Source organism: Apodemus sylvaticus, chromosome 2 (genome assembly GCF_947179515.1).
Source record: "Apodemus sylvaticus chromosome 2, mApoSyl1.1, whole genome shotgun sequence".
NCBI lineage: Eukaryota > Metazoa > Chordata > Mammalia > Rodentia > Muridae > Apodemus > Apodemus sylvaticus.
Window position 1 is genome coordinate 165759279 of NC_067473.1, and position 23101 is coordinate 165782379.

The 23101-nt window shown below is 40.9% G+C and overlaps 1 protein-coding gene across 1 annotated transcript; it reads right to left on the bottom strand.

Moving 5' to 3' along the window:
• Positions 1 to 5029: 5029 nt before the first annotated feature.
• Positions 5030 to 15183, bottom strand: Clec12b (C-type lectin domain family 12 member B). The gene is made up of 6 exons (XM_052172710.1): positions 15093 to 15183; positions 11728 to 11826; positions 9906 to 10121; positions 9307 to 9461; positions 8918 to 9033; positions 5030 to 5702 (listed from the first exon to the last, which is right to left on the bottom strand). The coding sequence occupies exons 1-6, from the start codon at positions 15181 to 15183 to the stop codon at positions 5552 to 5554; spliced, it is 828 nt and encodes a 275-aa protein (XP_052028670.1). The 3' UTR covers positions 5030 to 5551.
• Positions 15184 to 23101: the final 7918 nt, after the last annotated feature.

Consider the following 23101-nt stretch of genomic DNA (forward strand, 5'->3'; position numbering starts at 1 on the left):
CCCGACAGTGGGGAGCTGGAACCTGAAGAGATCATCTCCAGTAGTTAGAAGGCCCTCGGTGATGAGATGGGAACGACAACCCACCTTCCTAATTTTTGACCCAGAATTATTCCTGTCTAAAAGAGATGCGGGGACAAAAATGGAGCAGAGACCGAAGGAAAGGCCATCCAGAGACTGGCCCAACTTGGGGTCCATCCCTGACACTACTACTGATGCCATGTTATGATTGTAGACAGGAAGCAAACATGGTTGTCCTCTGAGAGGCTCTACTAGCAGCTGACAGAGGCAGATGCAGATACTTATAGCCAACCATTGGACTGAGGTTTGGGACCTCAGTGAAAAAGTTAGGGGAAAGACTGAAGGATCTGAAGGGGATGGCATCCCCACAGGAAGGCTGACAGTGTCAACTAACCTGGACTACTGGGAGTTCCTAGATACTGAGCCACACCCAGAGAGCATACACGGGCTGGTATGCTGAGGCCCCTGACACATATGTAGCAGAGGACTGCCTTGTCTGGCCTGGGTGGAGAATGGGGGAAGCACCCTTTCAGAGGCAAAGAGGAGGGGGGACCAGGAAGAGGGCAACATTTTGGCTGTAAATTAATTAATTAAATAATTAAAAACAGCCTTCACACTGTGTCTGACTTTTTTCTTGTGTGATATTATGATATATCCTAGTAAAACCTGTTGTTTGTTTGTTTGTTTGTTTTGAGACAGGATTTTGCCATATAATCCAGGTGGGGCTCACCCTTGTGTGTTCCCCACAGGCTTGAATTCATGGTCCTCTTGTGTTTTTTTGAAGCCTAAAATAAAGCTTTTTCTAAAGACAAGTTTTCATCAAATAGTTACAGCAAAGTCATGCCTAAGAACGGGAGACAAAGACAGGATGCAGAGGCACAGAAGTGATTTTCTGAACTCTCTCTCCCTCCCTCCCTCCCTCCCTCCCTCCCTCCCTCCCTCCCTCCCTCCCTCCTTCTCTCTCTCTCTCTTCTCTCTCTCGCTCTCTCTCTCTCTCTCTCTCTCTCTGTCTCCCCACCCACTGTTTTTAGAAACAAATAAGCAGACAGAAGTATTACATAAAACCTAAGAGGTAGAGGATTCCCACAGGAGTTTACTCATGGGGTAATGCTCTCAGAAACACAGTTGCTTTTTTAATTGGAAGTAATGGCCTTTTTATCAGTTCCTCCCCGGGTTGTTTTTGCTTTTGCAGAGTTTTCAGTTCCAGCTGATAAAGAAGGAGAAACATGAACAGGCATGGATGCTATCTTTGTCCACTTTATTTCTGGGCAACACCTCGCAGGGTGCTCAGGAAATATAAAAATAATCTGCATACAGCTGCCCCCCGATCTAGGAATTCCCTGAGCTGACCTCCACCTGCTGCTGACCCCTTAGCCCTGCTCCCTCATCCTGCATGCCTGGTGCTTGGGTGTGTGAAAAATGTCTTTGCCCACAGTCTGATGATTTTCCTAGAACAAACAGGAGATAGAGAAGTAAAGATTTGCCCCAATTTATTTCCTATTTTTATACTAAAGACACCATGACCTTTTGGTTTGTTTCCCTTATAGATTACAAAACCCCAAACAGGAATTTGAAAGTAGGAGCTGAAGCAGAGCCTGGAGAGTGATGCTTACTTGATTTTATCCCTGGGCTTGCTTAGCTTATTTTTAATACAACCCAGGACCATCTTCCCAGGAGTGGCACCTCCCCGCCCCCCACGCCCCACTGTGAGATAGGCCCTCCAGATCAACATTACACAAGAAAATTCCTCACAGTCTTTCCTATACTGACCTATCTATTTTTATTGGATATTTTATTTATTTACATTTCAAATGTTATCCCCTTTCCCAGTCTCCCCTCCCAACCTCCCTATCCCCTTCCCATCCCCCCCTTCTATGAGGGTGCTCCACCACCCCACCCACCAACTCCCACCTCACCACCCTGGCATTCCCCTACACTGGGGCACTGAGCCTTCAGAGGACCAAGGGCATCTTCTGCTACTGATGCCAAATAAGACCATCCTCTGCTACATATGTGGCAGACCAATCTTATGAAGGCATTTTCTCAGCTAAAGTTTTTTTCCCAGATGACCCAGGCTACCCAGGCTTGTGCCACGGTGACAAAAATCCAAACCAAGCCTGACCAAACCAAACCTAACCAAACAAAACCAGTACAACGTTGAGCATCTCCACGTAAGAAGAGCATCAGTGGTGAGACCCACTCAGAGCACTCTGTGGGTCCAGTCGGGGCGCATAGTAGAAGGACCCGGGGATCTGTCCTTCAAGGACACACAGGGAATGGTGCTAGAAGTATCAGCTCCTTCGAATATATCTCATTTGTTTCTCTCTCACACACACACAATCAGTCTTTGTGAGTTCATATGAGCATTGTTCGGCTGATTTAGAGGGCCTTGTTCTGGAGTCCTTCACCCTATCTGGCTCCCACACTCCTTCTGCCTCCTCTTGCACAGGGTTCCCTGAATAAGAAGTATTTTTTGCTACTACTGTAGAGAAAACCATCTACTCTGACACTGGCACCAGTATTTTTGTCTGTGCTGGGGTCACGATGAGATTCTTCTTCCCCATCAACTTAGGCAGTTGAACATTCATGACATTCCTTGGGGAAGTTTGTGAGGTGTAGCATTGCTGGAGAAAGTATGAAGGTGGGGGATGGGATCTGCAAGCACAGAGCCTCTCACTGCACGTCCATTTCTACCCTGTGGTACTGTCAGTTAAAGATATGATCTCTCAGCTTTTTGCTCTGGCATTATGCCTTCTGTTGCTGCCACATCTGCCCCTATCACTGTGGAGCACCAATCCCAAACAGACCTTTTCTTCTACAAGTTGCCTTGATCATGGAGTTTTAATCCTAACAACAGTAAAGTAACTTACACTACCTGCCTGCTCAGGAAATTTGTGCTGAGGTCATTTATTCAGGCTGAGAGCTAGTAAAACACAACAGAGCTTATCAAATTTAAAATTTCCAGTCCTGTCTTTCCAAGATCCTGTAGATCTGAGATATGGTCTCCAAAGATCTATCACTCATTCACCTACTTATCATACATCTGTCTTTCTATCATCTGTCAGGGACAGAGAAAAGAAAAATTCCTGGGAGTGATTCCCACCTCAGAAGCCAGCTATCAGAATGCAACAAGGGCTAACTGTGTGCTGCGATACACCAAAGGCAGTGGGTCTCCAGGATGCATCTGGATGTCCCCATTGCTGCAGAGGCTACTGAGGACAGTGTGGTGATGGCAAGATTCATGGAGGATGGGACAGATGGTCTGACCTTACCGAAATCCAGAGCCTCTGGGAAACTAAACAAAGTTTCTTTTCAAACAAGTGAAAAAGTCAGAGTGACCATGAGCTAGGCAGGAGAAGATACAAGATGCCAGGCAAAAAAACGATAAGTTCTTTATGGGAGCAAAATAACCAGCAAAGAAGATTAGCTTCTACAAAGCAGAGTCTTTGGTTAGAGATAGAGGGAACTCAGGAGCGATCAGCTTTCCCAAGGGAAAAAAGAGAAACCCAAAGCTGTTGGGAGTCAAGGACAGACTTTTGACGTTTAATGAGCAATTCCACTCTGTGAGAGACAGCAGCACAGACCTACAGATGAGAAATGGAGGAGTAAATCTGCAGTTTAGATCCATGAATGTTTCACTTGTGATTGATCCCTGTGTGAAGACTGGTAGATGCTGTGCACTAACACTGTGTTGAAAGTAAAGACGTGTATTTTAAAATGAGTACGCAACATTCAGTTTGTAAGTCTTATTAAATATTAACTCTGAACCTTACTCCCTACTTCTAGAATTTCCTGATATATATATACATATACATATATATATCCCTGTATATAATATATTATTATGCAATTATATATTATGTATAATATATAAAATACTTTTAAATTAAAATATATTATATATGCACATATAATATATACATATATTATATAATACATAGTAATACATACAATACACATATATTAATATAACATAATATAATCAATTCTAATAAATAATATGTATGAGTATATATTATACTATTGCAAAATGGATATATTATAATGAGGTCACAATTTTAACATTTTAAAGATAATAAAATATTGGGTAGTATTGTGAAGTTGTTTCAAAGAAATGTTACAGTGTTCAGAATGCAGTCCATTTTCCAGTGAAGTTTGGGCCACTGTTCAAAATTGGTTCCACAAGTTAATTTAACATCCTTTTTAGATGATAACTGTACAATTAGTTTATAATTAATTAATGAAAAAAATAAAATTCATTTCATTCATGAAATCAGTATTTTGTCTCTGAAAGACTTCTGAAGCCTAGATTTACAGTACTTAGCTCCTACAGGGATCTGTTTCAGGAAACAGACTGTTTCAGGAAAGTTTAAAAAAATTGATCTGATAACATGTCTTCAACTAATATTTCAGTATTTCTCAGAAGAAAATAAAATACACAGTGATAGAGAGCCGTCTCAGCAGTTCTGAGCACTTGCTGAGCAAACATTTGAATGGCAGTTCAGACCTCAGCTCTGCTCTAAAAGCCAGGTGTGGCCAGGCACCTGCCTGTAAGTCCACACCCAGTGAGCAGAAACAGGAAGATGACTGGCGATTGCTGGTTTCTGGCCTAACTAAAGAAAAAACGTCACAGGATCCTCTTTCAGGGAGAGAACCTGCATTAAAGAAATATGGTGAGGAGTATTGGAGGAGGGTACCCAATGCTTCTCTCTGGCCTCTATGTGTATGCACAGGTACAGGTATACACACAAGTGCACACACACACACACACACACACACACACACACACACATAAATACATGATGTTCATATGTATATGCAAAATAAAATTATATAACATTAATAGTAATAGAATAAAAATCTTTATTATTCTGATAAGGCCCAGATTGCCAAATCAATAACCTGGGTATTATTAGTTTAAATAAATGATAAAAAATGAAGATACAGTGTTCATTCTATTTTATGTAGGCTATAAGTTATAAGAATTTATAGTACATAGTTTCATTGGTAGATAGAGCAAAGTTACTTTATACATGGAGGCTGATACTTAGAGATTTAGACAGATGATCTGTAAAATACTAAAATATTTCCAATTCAGCAATACAGCACTGTTGTCCCAGGTCCTTTACCTTGGGCTCCCTCAGACCTGTGTGTGACTGAGCAGCTGTTATAACAGGGGTCTCCTGGAACTTGCTCCCAAACTGTGGCCTGTGTTGGTGTGTTGGTTAGTATTTAAATATCACCCAGTCTCTATGTAAACATATAAGAATAAAGCAAGAAACAATGTTTATTGACAGAGAGGCTGAGAAGACAGGCACTTTCCTGGGTACTTGACATCATTTTAAGAGCTAAGTAATCAGTACACCAGGTCAGAGGGAACCAGCTGTGAAGAGGGGAATGTTCAAAAAGCAGGTTTGTCTGTGGGATAGTTTAAGTACACACTTAATTTTTAGTTGACTCAAATATTGTAGCATCCTCTCTTGCATGGGTTTGCACTAGGCCTTTACTTCTGGATAAATTTAGAAGAGTCAGATTAATCCAAATCTTCAATCTTCACCAGGGAGGCCGTCTTCTCACAAATCCAAGATATTTCAGCACTACAGCGAGAAATGTAAATATTCCCTCTTTCAAAATAAGCACACTCTCTGGATCCATTGAATCTGGCAAGCTCCTTATCGCTAAACCTGAAAAGTAACGGATTTAAAATTAATTGAAACTATTGTATATGAAATTTAATTAGAATGTAGTGTTCTCAGCCACCTTTAAAGGGAAAAGATCCAGCTATTATGCAGCCTCGACGAAGCATCAGGATCTGCAATGCCAGCACATTTGTGTTCTTTGTTTCAGGTTACTGATCCCGGGTAAAACATTCCCTTCAGAAGAATATATTTATCTCTGCATGACATGTTAGAACAATAGTGGCAGGAAGGTTCGGGGAGTAGCCAACCACTGTTTGATTGGATTTAAGGCTGACTCCATGAGAGGGAACCTAACCCTGACACCGCTCACATCTGTTGTTGGCCTGTTTGCTTTCTAAAGAAGGGAAGGGAATCAGATGGGTTGGGGGATCAGGTAGGAGATGAGTGAGGGGAAGCCATGATAAGAATATACTACATAAAATCCAATTAAATAAAAAGAAGAATATTTAAATTATGGCTCTGGAATTGTTATCCCCAGCAGTAATATGGAATTCCACTAATGGAATTTACCCAGTGCAGATTACATTAGATTTTATAGATTATTTTTATATTTCACATTTTAATAAGGAATCTAGGAAAATAAAATCAAGCCATATAAAAAGTTGTGGCATTTTACTATGTAAAAATGTAATTATGTGTGCTTTCATATATACTTGAGAAAACAAGATAAGAGTTGAGAGAGGAAATAAATGATTTATTGATGTGATCAGGTAGTTGCGAAACTGTGTCCTGTTTTTAGCTCAACTTTAATGATAATTCTTCTTAAATGATGTCCTTGAAAATCACACACGCTCAGTTTCAATCTTTGATACGAGTACTGTTTTTTTTTTTCAAATGGTTCCTTTATTCATCAGAGATAAATGTATTAAACATCACCATTTGAAAATATCTTGGAAATAGAGACCTTACTCGGGACCCGAGGAAGTGGCCGCATAGGCCTGAAGCAGTCTACTAAGCTGAGTGTAGAGAACTGGGTTATCTGACAGCTGCGTGATGACCTAGGGTCATTGTCCGTGGGCGCGGCATCGCAGCTATGGGCCATTTTCTCCACGTGTTCACTGGAGCCAGTAGATGAGTCAAGAACGACCAGTATTCATTCAGGAGAGGAGAATTGTATATTCTAACCCAAGAACTGTGCTGCATTTACATGGTGCTGTGGTCCCACCCCTGGGATGTCTGTCTAATGGCTCCTGTCTCCTCAGGTTAACTGTGAGCACTACCCAGCCAGTTATTCTGCTTTTTAAAAGAACAACTCTCCCTTATGTTCTTATGTTTTGAGCGAGGCTTCTGCCATCACTACGCGTGTGAAGATAGACTAAGCAGATATGACTAGCCATGGTGATAAGAGTCTGTGAGATACATATTTGAACAGGAAAAGTAGCAGAAAAATGTCTGGGAAATGGATCTCTAGGAAGAAAAGAATAGGCATATCATTATGTTGGTGATCCAACGCTGAATCCCAGCAGCTTTGAGCAAACATGAAGTGATTATAGTTCAATTTAGAAAATGCTGCAACTAGTATCAAAGAGTAGAACAGAGTTGGATGGCTTGAACAGTTGGAAGAGGGAGGAGGAAGAGGAGAAAGAGGGGGAGAGGAGGGTGAAGGGGAGGAGGAAGAGGAGAAAGAGGGGAGGGGAGGGTGAAGGGGAGGAGGAAGAGAGATACTAGTGGTGCAATTTCTCATTTAATTTAAACGTTTTAGCTTTAAAAACTATAAATACATTTATTCCATTTCCCTAATGTTCTGATGTGGAATGTCTATTTTAAAGTCTTTCAAAGAAATTTTGAACTATGTGTTCTTTTAAAGTTTTATTTTTTAAAAGGATTAAATTTATTTTTTTATTTATTTGTATGCCTGTATGTCTATGCATGCACATAAGCATGTGCCCACAGCGGTCAGCAGAGCAGGTTAAATCTGGACCTGGAGCTACAGGTGGTTGTAAGTCACTTGTGGGTGATGGGATCTGAACTCAAGCCCTCTTGTAAAGGTAGCCAGGGCTCTTAAGCACTGAGCAATCTTTCCAGTCTTTAGTTTTAAATTTAAAAAAAAAAAATGCTTTTGAGACGACTCAGTGGACAAGGGCATTTGCCCTTGACCTTGAGTTCAGTTCCCTGAACCCTCATGCTGGAAGTAGAGAGCTTATTCCGCAGGTTGTTCTTCGACCTCCGCATGTGTATTTGGAACCATACAACCCTGACTGCCCCCAATAAAGAAACAGTTACAAAAATAATTTTTAAGCATGACAGTTAAAACAAATCTTGTTTTTGAGAAAATAAGGACTTAGACCATGGTACTATCTTGTAAATGAAATAAACACTGGTATTCAACTCCCAACCCACACCACACACCCTCTGGCTTTGAGCCCCGCCTGACTCCAAGTGGCACTGGGGTTTCTAGATCCCAGTAGGTCTGGGTTTCTTCTCTAGGGAGTCTTTTGAAAAGTGCAGAAGATGGGATCAGGGAAGGCTTTGAAAGACACATTTTTATGTTGATTCCTATTTTGTTATAACTTTAAATAGTTGCAAAGCTTTGACTGCCCAAATCATACAGATTTGACATGTACTCTCAACATTGTTACCGAGACTCTGCAGCAGTAGATTTTGCTTAGGGCATTTGCCATGTAATCTGCATCACAAAGCTAATCTGTAAGCTAATCAGGCATCTCAGACTTCCATTCTGTGAGAAAACATCAACAATTACTTAATATGAGTAAATATGTCAACATCTGAATGTATGCTCTTATGACAAACACCACCCTTGAAGGTTGTAAAGGCTGGAAAATGAACTGGCCAAGTGGCTAAATAGGTGAACTAAAGTGTTCAGTCTTGATTTGATTACATTTGAGCTGGACAATCTTAGGCAAGTCACTGAAATTCTCTGATAATATTTTTGTTATGTAGTGAGGGTATAAAAGTACATCCTTCAAGGGCTTATATTTATGAAGTACTTTGAACATAGTATGACATATAATAAGGAAAACAACCAAGAGACACATGAAATTTAGTGCATTGCTCTGCGATGACAAAATAGATGGAATTACTTACCAGCCCTCAATCCCTTCGCTATGGAAGCTCTCTCTCTCTTGTTACACAATATGGTTCTTTTTTCATATTTAGGTTTATAGTTATTTCAGTTTACAACAATTTTCCCAGAGTTCTATGGGAATCCTGATCTTCCACCCCAGCAGTTAGATACTCACAAGGTTGGAGGGGGAAATGAACCATCCTCCCATAGCCAGTGTCTGTCCGATGAGTTCCAGGACAATCCCAGCCAAAAGAAGGAAAATGTGAGGGACAGCTGAGACTGAAGGAGATCCTGGGGAAGGGAGAAAGCACAAGTGAGAGGCCCATCTGCCACTCTGCAGTGGTGAGATTAACTCATTAAGTTCATTTGATGGCTGTCAATATAGCACAGTGATAGAACACTTTCTTAACATATGCTGGTCCTGGGTTCCATGCCCAGTGCCTCAAATCACTTATTAGTTCTCACTCAAAATCCACTAATGTCCTATTACAAACAAGAGCATCTCACAGTTGTTTGCCATTGTATGGGTAATTTCTATAGCTGGAGGAGGAGAGTCAACCATACCCTTTCTTCGATGCTGTCAATCTTTACCAGAGTGGCATTCTTGTCCGTACAGTCCTTTCTGCTATCACGCCAAGATTTCTCTTCATTGATTGAGAAATAGTAGCAACTCCTTCCGTGCCATTGCCATGTCTTGGGACAAGGATTGCATTTATGGTCTGAAAAGGACATTATACTCACGTGGGGTGATTACAAAAGTCCTTAGAAACTAAGTCATGCACATTCATGGACAACAGATCTGAGCATAAGGACCCCTGAAACATACCATTCCAGGACCCTCTGGAAGCAGAGTAACTTCAGTTGGGAGTTGGACAATTTGGGGGATACTTTTTGCAGGGACAGCTTTTGAATGTTATGATAAACAGAGCACTGAGAAGTAACTGAGAAGCTGAGAGGTTAAACTATCCAGGCTAGTAGCATTTGGAAATGACTATAAAGTTTTCCAAAATACTAAAGGAATACCTATAATTTTTTGTCCATAGTACATTTAGGGTGCTATGGTCAAGGGATTGTTGAAGGGCATAACTCCTAGGTGCTTCATGTGGGGACTGATCAGAGTGATGGGTTTGATCTGGACTTTTTGCAGGTCTGAGTCAAATTACCAGAAGTGTGGATGAGAAATTCCTTGCAGAGTTTGATAGCCATCTGCTCTTGCCTCTCCAGGAGGGCAGAGATCTGCAACTGGAGAGATTCCTCTGTGAGACTCTTTGTGGTGCTGTTCAGTGGTTCAGACAGATTGTCCTGCTGTGGATGGATGATTTTCTGAAGTTGACTCGACTTCTCTGAATCAGAGTTAATGTCGTTAGACACCTGCAAAACTGAAAGACATAATGAGACAGGTATATGGGAGCTTCTGCTCTCACAAGACTTTCAGGCTGACTCAAGAGTGTGGTTCCCTGGCCACCGGAATTCTCTGTCCCCCTCTTTCCCCCCTCCTCATCCTCTTCCTTCTCTTCCTCTTTTTTCTTCTTTCTCCTCTCTCACTCCTTTCTGTCCCTTTTCTCTTTCCTTCCTCTTCTCTCCTCCTTCTTTCTTTTTCTCATTCTTCCTTCTGCCCTCCCTCTCTTCTCTCCCTCTCTTGTTGACTGCATGTTGCTTTTCTGCTCACACTCTGCCTCATTTATTTCACCTTTGACAATAATCCCAGACTGGTCTTGGACCATTCTAACCATTCCTAGTTCTGGATCCATGCATCTGTTTTAAAACATCTTTATAAGAAATAAATGAATAGAGCAGAGGAGACATTTGTGTCTGAGATAATTGATCATGTTGATGTGACAGGAATAGCTCGCCTAGCAGTCAAACCTCTGGATATGCCTGTGTGGGCATATCCAGCGAGGTCTCTCTAAAATATGAAGACCCACCCTGAGTGTGGGCAGCATCATCCCCTAGGCCATGGACCTAGGCTGAGTATAAAAGAGGAAGCAGGCAGAACAAGGCATTCACTTCCTTTTGCTCTCTGACTTCTGGTGTAGTATGATCAATTACTCTATACGGCTGTCTTCATGACTTCCCATCCTAAGGGACTGTATTCCTTCTTAATTAAACCACTCACCAAAACAAACCCTCGTGCTTTAATCTGTGTTTTGGGTTTATTTGTTTTGATTTTTTGTTGTTTGTTTTATGTTTTGTTTTGTTGTTTGGTTTGGTCACATCAACAAGAAACACAGATTCATACAGTGTCTTCTAATATTCTAATAAATTTTTTAATTACAAATCTTCCAAGAGTGAGTGCTGATCAAATCAATAATATTTTCTTAACATTTTATAGCATACATATCCTTAGGATGGATTTCCACTACCTTAATATAAAACACCCTGCTCAGAATGAAGAAAATATTGTCTTAGGATCTGCTAGGAAGTGGCTTCCACAGTAAGACATGTGAATAATTCCATTCTGTCAGCCAGGTGTGGCGTAACTCCTACCCCTTCTCTTCCTTATCTACATGATTTTCCTCATTCACAAAAGTCAGGTTGTTGCTGCCACTCGAATGTTGTCTTTACCCTAGCAAGGTCATCAGTGAACAAATTGAGTTAATCTTCTACTAAGTTTCAAGATAAACAAATTGCCGTGCACCTCTGCAAATCCATCTCCTTCTTGCCCTCATGTTTTTCATTAATAATAACAAATGTGTGTGTCCGGTCCGAAAAGAGCTTGTTCATTCTAGCCAATAACTAAGACAAGAAGGATTCTCCTCATAGTATGGTCAGGTTCATCAAAAACAAAAACTGGCTATGGGGCAGAATTCACATAGCAGTGAAATAGGCCCATGGTGTGGCTCTTTGAAGGCGTGCTGGAGAATGATCTGGAGTAACAGAAGTGATTTAAGGATTCTGCATGCCGGTACCTTGTCCTTCCTGAATCAGCACACTGTGTAAGTGTTTTCTAAATGACTTTCTTTTGTCTAATGCACATACACTTACACATAGTCGCCACGGTCACCAGTCCTGTTACCAGCACCAAGCAGAGGGTCATCAAGCTCAAGGCAGCACCTCGCCAAAGTGGGGACTGAGCTGGGTGTCCTGGAAACAAACAGTGCAGAAACGCAGCATGCTGTTACTTTGGGGGGTTGTTTCTCCCACCCAGAAAGCTTCCCCTTGCTTTGTTAATGTCACTGTTTAAACATTTCTGGCATAAAGTGTGAAAAGGTCCCTCCCTCAGCTCTCCATTTCCCCACCTTACTTTTAAGAGCGAATGTCCCTTGATTTGTTTTTGTATTTTACATTTGTCCCCATCTTTGTTTTTCTTCTTCAAGTCCACTGATGTCATGAATATGTCATGATATGTGGAGGTAAGTTCTCCGGAATGATGTTGAGAACAGAAGAGACCCTGAGCTTTAAGGCACAAATCTTCAAAAGGAAGTGGCTCTTCCTTAGTTATAAAGATGGATTATACTTTTAAAATTGTTGTTAACCAGATGAAATAATGTTATGCCATTTTTGTCCTGCTTGCTATGTCATAAAGAATAAATTAATTCTGGGTGAAAATGCGTATTCTAACCTGCAGAATAGCCCACAGAACCATCAGGCAACTCTTGGACCAGGGTGGTCATAAAAATACCTGTCAGTTTAATCTTTTCTGATTCACACAATGTTTTTTTTAATCTTTTTATTAGATATATTCTTGATTTACATTTCAAATGTTGTTCCCTTTCCTGGTTTCCTCTCTGAAAATCCTCTAAGCCATCCCCCTTTCCCCTGTTCATCAATCCACCCACTCCCGCTTCCCTGTCTTGGCATTCCCCTATACTGGGACATCTAGCCTTCTCAGGACCAAGGGCCTTTCCTCCCTTTGATGTACAACAAGGCCATCCTCTGCTGCATATGCATCTGGAGCCATGGGTCCCTCCATGTGTACTCTTTGGTTGGCGGTTTAGTCCCTGGGAGCTCTGGGGGCACTGGTTGATTCATATGGCGCAGCCCCTTTAGCTCCTTGGGTTTTTTCTCTACCTTCTCCACTGGGGAGTTTAGTAGCACTCATACAAAAGCTACATGACCTCTTTACTCAAAGGTTAGGGTCCAATGAGAATTAGAAGACTGAAAAGGTACACATAATAATCATCTCACCTTTAGTAAACACTGCAAACTATGGTCATTGTTGTGTTGTGTAACTTCCCCCAACACACACACACACACACACACACACACACACACACACACACTAAAGCAAATCCATGGAGCAAAAGAAGGCAATGGATATGATTCAGATAGCAACTTGTCCTGTAACAAAACCTTTGGAACGAAGGAGAGAATCTTATACATGGAATTGATGTCTGGCCCTAGGGATTTGATATTTTTGCCAGGTGGACATAAAGAAATGAGCTGACATTGAAAGACTAGCTCTACCACATACCTGCATAAAAGTGGAGAAACTACCTAGCTTCTTTGAGACTCAGTGTTCTCATCCATAACTGCAAAAATACTGATATAATTTACTTTACAAGTATGCTTCAATAAAGATATGTATATGTAGATTTTATTATTATTAAATACTCTGAATTATACTTAGGGTTCTGGCACAGCCATATCCAGTGGGAACAGCAAAGGTCATAAAGCCAGCACAGCTGATTGACAAAGATCCAGCAAAGCTGAGTCCCATGCTATCTTCCACTTATGGTCTTGATCTCCAGGTGTTGCATGCTTGGGGATATTGGATTGATGGGAAATTTTTTATGAATCATTTATGCCTTCTCCCAGCTGTACTGCTGCTAAGTTTCCCCAGGAAATTCCTGAGCATATTACCCCTCATGCTTTTAGGGATATAAAGCTTTTAGTAAGGCTTATCTGGCCTTACTTGAAGGTTTACACTGTGCCCTGAAGGATGTGACTCAAATAAAGATGCCAGAGATCTCCTTATGAGGCTCCAGCTCCAATTAACTCCTGAAACATCTGCCCTAGTACTTCAGGAAAAAAAATAATGTGAACAAAGTAAACTTGATAACATAAACAAGATTCAGTGGGCTAGAGAAGTTGTCAGAAGAACAGGTTAAAAGCCGCTTATTACTATATATACTAGACAATTACATGACACATAAGATTGTGGGCCACATATGGTATGCCGCTTCAGGAAAAGATATAGCAACAAATTTAGATAGGCTGCAGTTATCCTACATAAGGACTTATAGACAAAGAATGGTGGGGAAAAATGATAAAAGAATGAAATATTAAGATCCCCCTTTCTTAGAAAGGGCCACTGCAGTATGGTATGATGAAGGAACAGAAGAATTCTAAGATTAGACATCTAAATAAAATTTTCACAAGCATGTAATGTATAAACACTGTATTATGCCAGAAGTTGAATAAGAACTGCAGCAGCTTTGGCCTCAAAAGGGGGCTAATGACAACTAATACTCTGACTATTAAAAGCTGATAATACACTGCTTGGGACACAGCAATCTGTCTAGGCTACTTGGAGATTTTCTTTCTGTCTAGTACCCTTAAAACTGCAACAGCTACCAGCCTGAGAACAGACAATTGTGCTTTGGTAAATTATTCCTCTAGATTCTTAAAAGTTGTGTTATGGGGTTGATAATGGAAAATGATTGTAAAAGATAAATCTGTTCTATCACAGTTTATCAGTGATGAATAAACTTATGACCAAGAGGCAGTTGAAACACATGTCCGGAGACAAAAAATGTTATCATCGATGTTTTGGAAAAACATGAATCTATCCTTGCCTATTGAGTTCTGTATGAATAAAGAAGCACCCAGACTGCTAGTCAGTCAGATTGCAAGACTGATCCAACGCCTGTGCCCGTTTCACTTCTTCACCCACTCATTATCTCTTCAAGAGGAACCAAGCCATTGTCGAAGATGGCCTCCGGCAGGGTTCTAGTGACAGTAAGTTTAAAAACAGCATAAGAGCAAAAGCTAGCTCATGATCATTTCTGATTGAACTATACTCAATTCCTTCCCTTCAGTTAGTTATGCCATACACCAGCAAGGTTTCCTCTACACAGTTTAGAATCGTTTTTTGGTTCTAGAAGAAGACCTCCCTGGAATTGCTAAAAGGCATAAGAACCTAAGGATAGTTATAAATAGAAATCATCACTGGCAGACCCAAACTCTGACACACCCATTGACTTTTCCCCTGCAGTGATTCCATTCAATTCACACTGTCTTGAAAGCCCCATCGATTCTCTTAAGGAGACTCACTCTGCTGATGATTTGTCTCTATTTTGGGGACTATGTCACACATTCCTCTCCCCCTCTAGTGTCAAAGCCTGCATCTGCAAGCACTCAACACCTGTTATTTCCAAGGTCAAGGTATGCTTTCTCTAAGCTCTTACCTTCTTTTCTTAGGTTATTTCCATCCTGATTCCCTCTCCGTCTTGCAGAGTCCTGAAGCATCAGTGTCGCATAAGTCACTTCATCAGACATCCTAGGAGAAAGTGATTCCGTAAATTAATGTTGCAATATCTTCAGGCCCAGTTCAGGTCATTCCTTTTCAAGGACAGGCGCTTTTACACAGACACAAGACACTCCCTATTGTTCCTTTGTAAGAACAGAATGAAAGTCAACTTCTCTCTAGTGAAAGTGAGAGAAAGCAGAAACTCTCCTCAGGAATTAGAATGTTCCTACATTTCCAACTGTAATGCACTATTCTTTGCTCTGTTTGTAGGCAAGCAAACATTAAGGCTTCATGTTGGAACCCCCATGATCCTTACGGAACTCTAAATGATTGAAGAATGAACAGAAAATCCAGTTTTCTTCTCTGCTGGTGTATAATACTACTTAATCCTATATTAGATCTATTTTGTCCTAATCATACCAGATACCAAGCAGAGTCAGGATAGGAAGGGCTGTGTCACATAGGCATGGGTAGTGTAATAAGAAAAGTGTGTGTGTGTGTGTGTGTGTGTGTGTGTGTGTGTGTGATGTGAAGAGCCACACAGAGACAGAGGAAGAAATTGAACTGGCAACGGAGAGTGGTTGAAGAATGGGAAAGACATTATGCTTAAATTGGGTAAGGGAAGGAGTCCCCTCCCTGTTGGTGTGGCCCAGTAAAAATCCAGCACAAACTTTTCAAACAATGCCTTGCTGTATTGAGAGAGTGATAAAAAGCAGGCAGAATGAGGCAAAGACACAAAGACACAATGATATCTTTAATTCATTTGTGTGGGGGTGTTGTTTTGTTTTGTTTTGTTTTGTTTTGTTTTGTTTGAGATTGGGGGCAGCTCACAACCTTTGTACCACAGGACAGCCAGAACTCTCACAGAAAATGCACTATCTTTTTGGTATGAAAAATCCGATGGTGAAGAATGGGTTGTTTGCAGCTATAAACAGTACAGAATAATTAGGTGTTTGTGTGCACACTGATTACAAGGATGTCTAAATAGTCACAGAAGATGAAGCAAAGACACGATTCATTTATATTTCTTTTAAAAAGTTTAATAACATAATTTATCTACTTTCCGTAACTTAAGACATATACTATCTGGATTTTACTTCCAACAAAATTGGTGTAGGGTCACTATATGTTTAAATCACAGCACTAAATATTTTGACAATGGAACATGGATAATAGTAATAGTAGAGGGCATTTTAATGATTGTGTAGAATAAAAAAAAAATCTAGCACACACAGAGAGTCATTTATTTACAACAGCCATTATTGTAGTCTGCTTTCTATTGCTATAATAAAACACTGCAACTAAAAGGAACTTGGGGAGGAAATGGTTATTTCAACTGAAGGCTCACTGTCTATCATGATGGCATGAAGGGAAGTGAAGTCAGGTACTCAAGTCAGAAGCCAGGAATTAGGAACGGAAGCAGAGGTCGTGGAGTGTGGTTTACTGACTTGCTCCCATAACTCGCTTAGTCTGCTTTCTTATATACGTCAGGACCAGCAGCCCAGGGATGGTACTTTCCATAGGGCCCTGGGCACTCCTACATCAATCACCGATCAAGGAAATGCCTCATAGACTTCCCTACAGGCACTCTGATGGAAGCATTATCTCAAATGAGGTTCCCTGTTTCCAGATGAACTAAGTAGCTTAGCTATAGAACTCACAGGGCTCTTAAAGGCTGTGTCCATTTCTAATTATTCCATACTTTTCAAAATATAAAAAGTACTACATTGTGTAAGGAAATAAATTGTTATTGGGATATCAGAATATCATGTAAGGATATCCTTCTGAACGTGACACTTCAGAAGGAAAGTGGAGGAAGTTATGCTGGGTTACCTAAGTCTATTTAGTGAAATCACAAATACTTAAGCATCTCAAACACTCAAGAACTTCTAACGGATGATCAGTGAGTCTCCTGACTATTACATAAGGTGAGGATGATCAGAACCCAAAGAACATGTGCTAGAAGGAAGTACAGAGGCAGCTTTTCCTCAGAGACATCCAAAAGAAGTACACTCCTATCAACCTCCAGCCTCCTGGTAATTCCTCCCAGAAAGACAATGGATATGCTCTATTTTCATGATCTCAGAAGTCCATATAATTTGTTTTTAGTTTGTCATTATATTAATTTAGAAATTACATACTTTTTCTATCCCAGAAATTTTCAGCATCTGTGTTGATAACTTTACAAGTTACATTTTCAAAACATGTGCAGTCATTTACCACATGGTAGGATAATCTTCCTTACCCCTTTGTTAACTAACGTGATTATTTATTTTGAGGTTTTGTAACCCAGGGCCTTGAGCATTTTAGAGGAGCAGCTATTCCACTGAGCTGTACCAGCTGCCTTACCTTATTACCTTATCTCCAGTTGGCCTCTACTGTTCTCCTGACACTCAGTCATTTCAATATATGGAGTTTTTAATTCAACACCCTGGGCCTTATCTCCAGTAATGTCAACCATAACCACAAATCAGCTGCCCACTGGAAAGTTATCCTTTATGTCTGTATGGGCCCATGTTGTCTGACCCCACGCCCTGTCTCTCCAGCCCACCCGAGGAGCAGTTTTATGGCCATAGAATTTGATGTCTGTTGGGCAATGCAGCTCAAGCTCCCACTACGTCCTTATTGCTGTCAGCGTTTATTCTCACTTTCCACTAAGCTTTGCTTACACCATGTACCAGGGTTGATGACAGTAACCATTTTCTCAGCCACAACTTTCTTGCTTATTTCCTCCATCATCAGCACCCAGACATTTGGCATAGCTTCAACGTCCTCTCTCTGTGCTCCTCTTGCATAATGAAGGCTGAATGTGACCACACTAACTGCTAACTCTAGAATTATAATTAGCCGGTGTTATCGTTGCTAAGAAGATTGTTCACCACTTCCGTTTCTCAGTTATCAAACCTGCTTTCTTTCCCCTTAAATTTCGCTGATAATCTACTTCAATATTATCTTAGAAATACCAAAAAGGTGCTTTCTCTGTTGTGTCAAGCGCACCAAAACACTACACTTAAGCAGAAGCTGGACTCCTTCCAACAGTGGTTCAATCATACCAGCTCATATCATACTATGCCAACTCTCCGTCTGTACTTTAAATTCTAGCTCATCTACAAAGCTACTCAAGGATTTTGAACATGTGACTTTTTTCTCTAAGCCGCCATTAATAATTCTAAGTTTTACTTTAATTCATATCTACTTGTTAACCCACCCTATTTTATACACACGAGATACCTTTCATCTCCAAAACAACAACAAATCTCATCCATACCTTTCACATACGAACATATCATTTCTCTAATGCCGTTAATGCCAGAAGGGTTCAGGAAGCTTTCTCTGCCTTCCTTCTCTTCTCAGGGCTCTTGAGTTTCTTATATTATATAAATCAAAAACTCTGACATGGACATGTTCTCTTTAACGTTCAGTGAGTACATCCTGGGACAAATCTTACTGATTACATAGGTAGCACGTAGAATAATTATTTTCTTTATTTAAAGTCTTCTTCAAATATATTATTGCCCAGACACTGTTTTCTTGATTTTCTTCTTACGTCACCCACTCCGAGCACCCCTGCCCCCAAAAGTTCTTCCTATTGTGGTTTCAAAGTAAAATATCCTTCACAGGCTCATATATCTGTGCATTTAGTTCTCAGCTCAATGGCAATGTTTGGAATAAATATGGAAATATTTTTTCAATTAATTAATTAATATCAGAAATTCAGCCTCCCTCCCAGCCCCTCCTCACAGAGTCTCTCCCCCAACCCTCTTCCTCTCTGGCCTATCAAGTCTCTGCAGGACTAGGCTCGTCTTCTCCCACTGAGGCAGGACATGGCAGCCCTCTGTTACATATGTGCTAGAGCCCTTGGTCTAGCCTCTGTATGCTCTTTGGTTGGTGGCTTAGTCTTGGAAAGCTCCCAGGGATCCAGGTTAGTTGACACCATTGGTCTTCCTGTGTGGTTCCTATCCCCTTCAGAGCCTTCAGTCTTTCTCCCAACTCTTTCACAAGGGTCCCAGACTTCCGGCCCATGTTTGGCTGTTGTATCTCTGTCTGTTTCAGTCAATTGCTGGGTTGACTCTCAGAGGACAATTATTCTAGGCTCCTGCCTGTAAGCATGATGAGGTAGTGTTAATTGGTCTTTGTCCATGGGATGAGTCCCAGGCTGGGCCGATGATTGTTCAGCCATTCCTTCAGTCCCTGCTCCACCTTTGTCCCTGCATTTCTTTTCAACAGGACAAAATTTAAGTCAAAAGTTTTGTGGGTGGACTGCTGTTCTTATCCCTCCACTGGGGGTCCTACCTGGCTAGAGGAGGTGGACTTTCCAGGTTTCATGTCCCCATTATCAAGCATCTCCATTAAGGTCACCCACATTGACTCATGGGAGCCTCCCCCATCCCAGGTCTCGGGGATTGTTTAGAGATTCCTCCATCCCTAATCTCAGACCAATGGTCATTCTTCTGGTTCACTTGATCTTTCTTCTCTTTCTTCCCAACCTGATTCTGCCCCACTATTCCCTTCCCACTCCTCTCCTTCCCTCTGCCTCTCATGACTATTTTGTTCTCCTTTCTAAATAGTATTCAAGCATCCTCACTTGGGTCTTTCTTCTTATTTAACTTCTTTGGGTCTGTGAGGTATGTCATATGTATTCTGTACTTTGTGGCTAATATCTACTTATCAGTAAATACATACTATGCATGTCCTCTTGGTGCTGAGTTACCTCACTAAGGATGATATTTTCTAGCTCTATCCAGTTGCCTGTAATTTTCATAATGTCCTTGTTTTTAATAGCTGCATAGTATTCCATTGCACAAATGAACCACATTTTCTGCATTCAGTCTTCAGTTGAGGTGACATTTGGGTTGTTTCCAGTTTCTGGCTATGACGAATAAAGCTGCTATGAACATAGTGGATGATGTGTCTTCGTGGTATGGTGGGACATCTTTTGGGTATATGTCCAGAAGCAGCACCATTGGTTTTTCAGGTAGAACTCTGTCCAACTTTTTGAGAAAGCACCAGCTTGATTCCCAGAGTGGCTGTATAAGTTTGCACTTCCACCAGCAATGAAGGAGTGTTCCCCTTGCTCCGTATCTAATGCTGGAAGTTTTAAGAGGTGGAGTTTAGCTGGAGGAAGCATGCTACTGCTGGAGAACTAAGAGCTGCAAGGTCAGCCCCCACCTCCTGTTTGTTCTCTGCTTCCTTTGCACAAACGAAATATGCCCAGCCTGATTCCTCCTTCTCTTGCCAGATCTTCTTTGCATTTCCTATGCCTTCCCCACCATAAAGAATTCTTAACTTCTGGAATTGTAATCCAAAATAAAGCTTTTATGATCTAAGTTTTTTTTTCAGATTATTTTACCACAGAACAGGAAATGAAACTAAAAGACAACTTTGGTTGGGTTTGTTATGTGCCAGCATGCAGCTCTTGGCCATCTTTGTCTGCTACACTCAACCTTTGATGAACTACATCTTCTGAACCAAAGATTAGGGATGGAGCATTCAGTCGTTGACCATGTCTTGGTGCCTTTCTCCATCCAACAAGCCATTGACATATCTGGATGCTTATCAAGTTGGTTAGATCTAAGAGTTCACACTTAATGTCTCAAAAATGAATGAGGCTCCTCAATGTGTTTCTTCATCTCATTAAACAACAACTCTATGCCTACAAATTCTCAGCCAAAATGACCATGCTCCTATCCTGGCCCTGGTTAAATTAAGTGGGTCATAAGGTGAAACAAAGAGACATGAATTTGGGAAGGAGATCTATAAGGAGGATTTTGAAGTTGGCAGGGATGAGAAGGAGATATTAAAATGTGAGGGTTTGGGTGATTAGAATATATTATGTATGTGTATTAAAGGAAATAGCAGTGATGGCACATACCTTCAATCCCTGTATTCAGGAGGCAAAGGCAGGCAGATCTCTGTGAGTTCAAGGCCAGCCTGATCTACACAGCAGGTTACAGAACACCAAGGACTACAGAAAGAAACCTTATCTCAAAGTAAACATATACACATACATATACATATACATATACATATACATATACATATACATATACATATACATATACATATACATAGTTAGTTAGTCAAAGAACAAATTTAATTAAAAATAACCATGCAACAGGGCCAGAAAGATTGCTCGGTGCTTAAGAGTACTTGCTGCTCTTTCAGAAGATGTTAGTTTGGTTCTCCAAATTCATAGCTCACAGCTATCACAATTTCAGTCCAAGAAGATCTGACACCCTCTTAAAGGCTCTATAGATACCCGAATACATGTGCACACACACCGAAACAGACTAAAACTTTGCCACAAACCCCCAAACAGACAACTTGGGATCACCTTAGACTTGTTTTGCTTCTTTTGTATAAATTTAATCAATCATAAAGTGCTGCTCAATGCATAAAGCAGCATAACTTGGGTGTAACTGTAGAAGTTGATTTGCACTGAACAATAAGTTCTGGGCTTATTAGGAAATGAGCCCCTCTCTGGCCCCACAGACTGAGTTTACAGCAGGGAACTCTGCTGGGCAACAGACTAGACTAGCTAGCAGCCCATGTCCACAACAATTCAGAATTATATAAGAAAAACTAAAGACAGAGGTGCCAATACTCAAAGGAAATAGACAAAATAAAATCAGAAAGAAATGAAAATGGCCACAAGGGGGAGGCAGAGGATAAATAGGGGATGGAATTTATATAGAAACCTGATCTGTCTTTTTTTTTTAATAAAGAATTTTCAGGGTATACCCATGAATTCTGACTCAAAGCTACCACTACTAATTAGTACTACTACTACTACTGTAATCTTTTGTGCGCAAGTCAACCTTTCAACTCTGTGCATGTTTTGTTTTGTTTTAAACAAGATCTGTATGAAATCCAAAAGCTCTAACACTCTTTCTTCCTCCTGTCTCAATCTCTACAGCAATGAAATCACAGACATTTACTGCCAAGCCTTCCTAATTTTCTTATTAGTAAAAATTTGCACACAGAATGTGTACATTAGGCTGGGCAGTGGTGGCACATGCCTTTAATCCCAGCACTTGGGAGGCATGGGCAGATGGATTTCTGAGTTCGAGGCCAGCCTGGTCTACAGAGTGAGTTCCAGGACAGCCAGGGCTACACAGAGAAACCCTGTCTCAAAAAATCAAAAAATAAAATAAAATAAAAAATAAAAATAAAAATAGAAAAGAATATTTACATTAAAGATAATTGATAAAAACTGTAAAAGCCACCACCACTCTGCCCCCCCCCCCACAGGTGAGACCCGTTTGGTTTAATGTAGGTGATTTTTAAAATGGAAGTTGCTGAAGTTCTGTGAGACCTGAAGAAACCAACCCAAGGATTTCAACTAGTTACGTTCTAGCACACTGATTTATTTTCCTTCAAGGTGCTGTGTGTGTGGTTCTGTGCACGGTACATGGGTATGTTCCTATGAGTATGTGTACATGTATGTTGACTTGTATGTGCATACAGGTTAAAGCCTGTGATTGGCATCCAACATCTTCCTCACTAGCTCCCCATCTACTTTTATAGCTTTTTTTGAGATAAGAGCTATAATAGATCCTATAGGTCACCAGCTGTGACCTACAGGCTAGCTAGCCAATAGGCTGTATGAATATGGCGTGTCTCAGTTATCGGAAGACCCACCACAGCCCCTGGTTTGTAAGCAGGTTCTAGAGATCAAACTCAGGTCCGCAAGCTTGGGCAGTAGACACTCTACCCACTGAGCCACCTCCCCAGCCCCCTTCACAGCATGACGGTGAGACTGGAAATGTGCTCGCCTTCCTCTGCTTGTTTATTAGTGTGTTCACCGCCCTCCACACACAGCATTTGTGTTCTATTTGGTCCCAGTAAAGAGGACAGCGCCCGGGGTATTCACAGTGATGCATACACACAGATTTGGATCATGCACCGGGTAATCATCTCTGCAGTGCGGCTTTCACTGTGACTTAA